This window comes from Buceros rhinoceros, unplaced genomic scaffold (genome assembly GCF_000710305.1).
Source record: "Buceros rhinoceros silvestris isolate BGI_N320 unplaced genomic scaffold, ASM71030v1 scaffold41928, whole genome shotgun sequence".
NCBI classification, from domain to species: Eukaryota; Metazoa; Chordata; class Aves; order Bucerotiformes; family Bucerotidae; genus Buceros; species Buceros rhinoceros.
The window spans coordinates 1,183-3,031 of record NW_010428165.1 but is presented as its reverse complement, the minus strand read 5'-3'; the positions used below and the strand labels follow the sequence as shown (position 1 = coordinate 3,031).

Genomic DNA, 1,849 nt, shown 5'->3' with positions numbered 1-1,849 from the left:
AAGGTCCAGCCGACGCAGGCAGCAGTGGTTTTATTTCCATCCTTCTTAGCTGGGGGCACGGGGGCTTTCGGAGACCGAGGTGAAGAGCGGCAGCACGTCCAACCCCTCCTGGCGCTTCCTCCCCGCAGGTTCCCCGGACTCCCGGTACATCCGCGTGGAGACGTGCATGTTCATGATCAAGCTGCCGCAGTACTCCTCGCTGGACGTCATGCTGGAGAAGCTCCGCTACGCCATCCACTACCGGGAGGACCCGCTCAGCGGCTGAGGGAGCTGCCGGCGCCTCGCGGGGCCTCTGCATCATCTCGCGCCTCTGCTGACCGCGGAAACCCTTCGATTCGAGTCAAAATACCTCCTGTAACACTGTGTGACGCGCTGGAGGTGAATTTATTTTCCGAACTTCTGTTCCCCGTTACAACAATTACTGGAAGACTTACCATTTTGTATTTGTAGACTTTGTGGTGGACTCTGGTTATTTTGCTGCCTTGTTTGTGGAATATTTGTAGGATAGTTTAGTAAAGACCAGTTTGTGTATAATTTAATTTTGGAAAACCTTTCCACATGTACATTTCTAATTTTATAATTTAGGACGACGTTCCCCACACGGACACCCCAGCAGCAAGGGCGGTCGGGGCGGGGGAGCGCTCGGAGGTGAAGGCTCGTAGATCGCTCTCCCCTGAAACATTTCTGAGTACAAAAGCGGCAGGATTGGGGCGTGGGGAGGGAATCGCTGCAGGAGCAGCTCACGGTGCCTCCGCTGTCGCCCGCAGAGATCCTGCAGAATTTCTCGCACTTGAGTTTTGGGGCAGAAAATGTGCTGCCAAGCTGCATGTTGGGGTTTCCACCGACCCGCCGGAACCTCCTGAACCATAAGCGAGCACCGGGGGCGCTGCCACCATTAACGCAGGTTCCAGCGAGACACTCCCGAGTGAGGTTTGGGATTGAAAGAACAGTGAAAGGGCCGTAATTCGGTTGGGTTCTTGCCCTCGATGTTCTTGAATGTCGCTTGGCCTAGTAACCAGATAACTTACCGTAATTAAAATACTAGCAGAAACAAAACGGCTTCTCTCTGTGTGGCGTAAGATACCACAGTTCAAGCTGATAATCCGTGATTTATCTGCTTCCCAACAAGGGTCAGAGCAGCCAGGGTGTGGTTAAACACCGACACCTCAATTTTGTACTCAAAAATGGTCTGTGATCGAAGAGCAAATCACCCTGGAAACGTGTGACACCCGAGGGGAGGGCGAGGTGGGGGAGGGCGCAAAGTGACACCGTGGAAGGTGGAGCTTCTGTTTCCTGTGGACTGTGGAGAGAGACCGATGCCCTCGGTGTAACTTTGGTCTGTTGGGAAATCCGTCCTGGAGGGTTTCCGACTCCACCCCAACGCGTGGATCTTCTTCACTCGCCTCACAGCGGTTGCCTGGCACCACGTGTAGCCTTGGCGCTTTGTCCAGCACTTAGAGCCCGGCGCGAGGGAGGATCCCCCGTGCTGAAGGACCGGGAACGGGCTGAGGCGGCTGCTGGGCTCGGGGCTCTGTAAGAGCCAGCGCGGAGCTCTGAGAGTGTCGTCTCCCTCCCGACGCGCTCAGTGCCCATCAGCTGCACGGAAGGTCTGCGGGGGCGTGTGTGGGACTGCACTGTGAGGGGGGGTCACAGCTCTTCAGAAAGTGGCCTGCGCTCGTGCGGCGCGTCACTGGTGATGGGAGTCAAAAAGCTGTATTTATTGTACATTACTGTGAATACTGGAGCGATGAGCGCGTGCTGCGTGGAGGATAAACTGTGAGTGAGAGAAAACAGCCTCCACTGTGTGTCTATCCTTGTCCTGTGAGCGAATGCGAAAATGCGTATGCAC

At 55.4% G+C, this 1,849-nt stretch overlaps 1 protein-coding gene across 1 annotated transcript in view; it reads left to right on the top strand.

The window, feature by feature from the left end:
• Window positions 1-606, top strand: part of LOC104498758 (probable E3 ubiquitin-protein ligase HECTD4) — a gene marked incomplete at its 5' end in the record, with an annotated part of 14,146 nt that extends 13,540 nt beyond the window's left edge. The window contains one exon of the mRNA XM_010142177.1: window positions 129-606. Coding sequence (XP_010140479.1) covers window positions 129-265 — 137 coding nt within the window. The remainder of the gene's footprint in view (window positions 1-128) is intronic.
• Window positions 607-1,849: the final 1,243 nt, after the last annotated feature.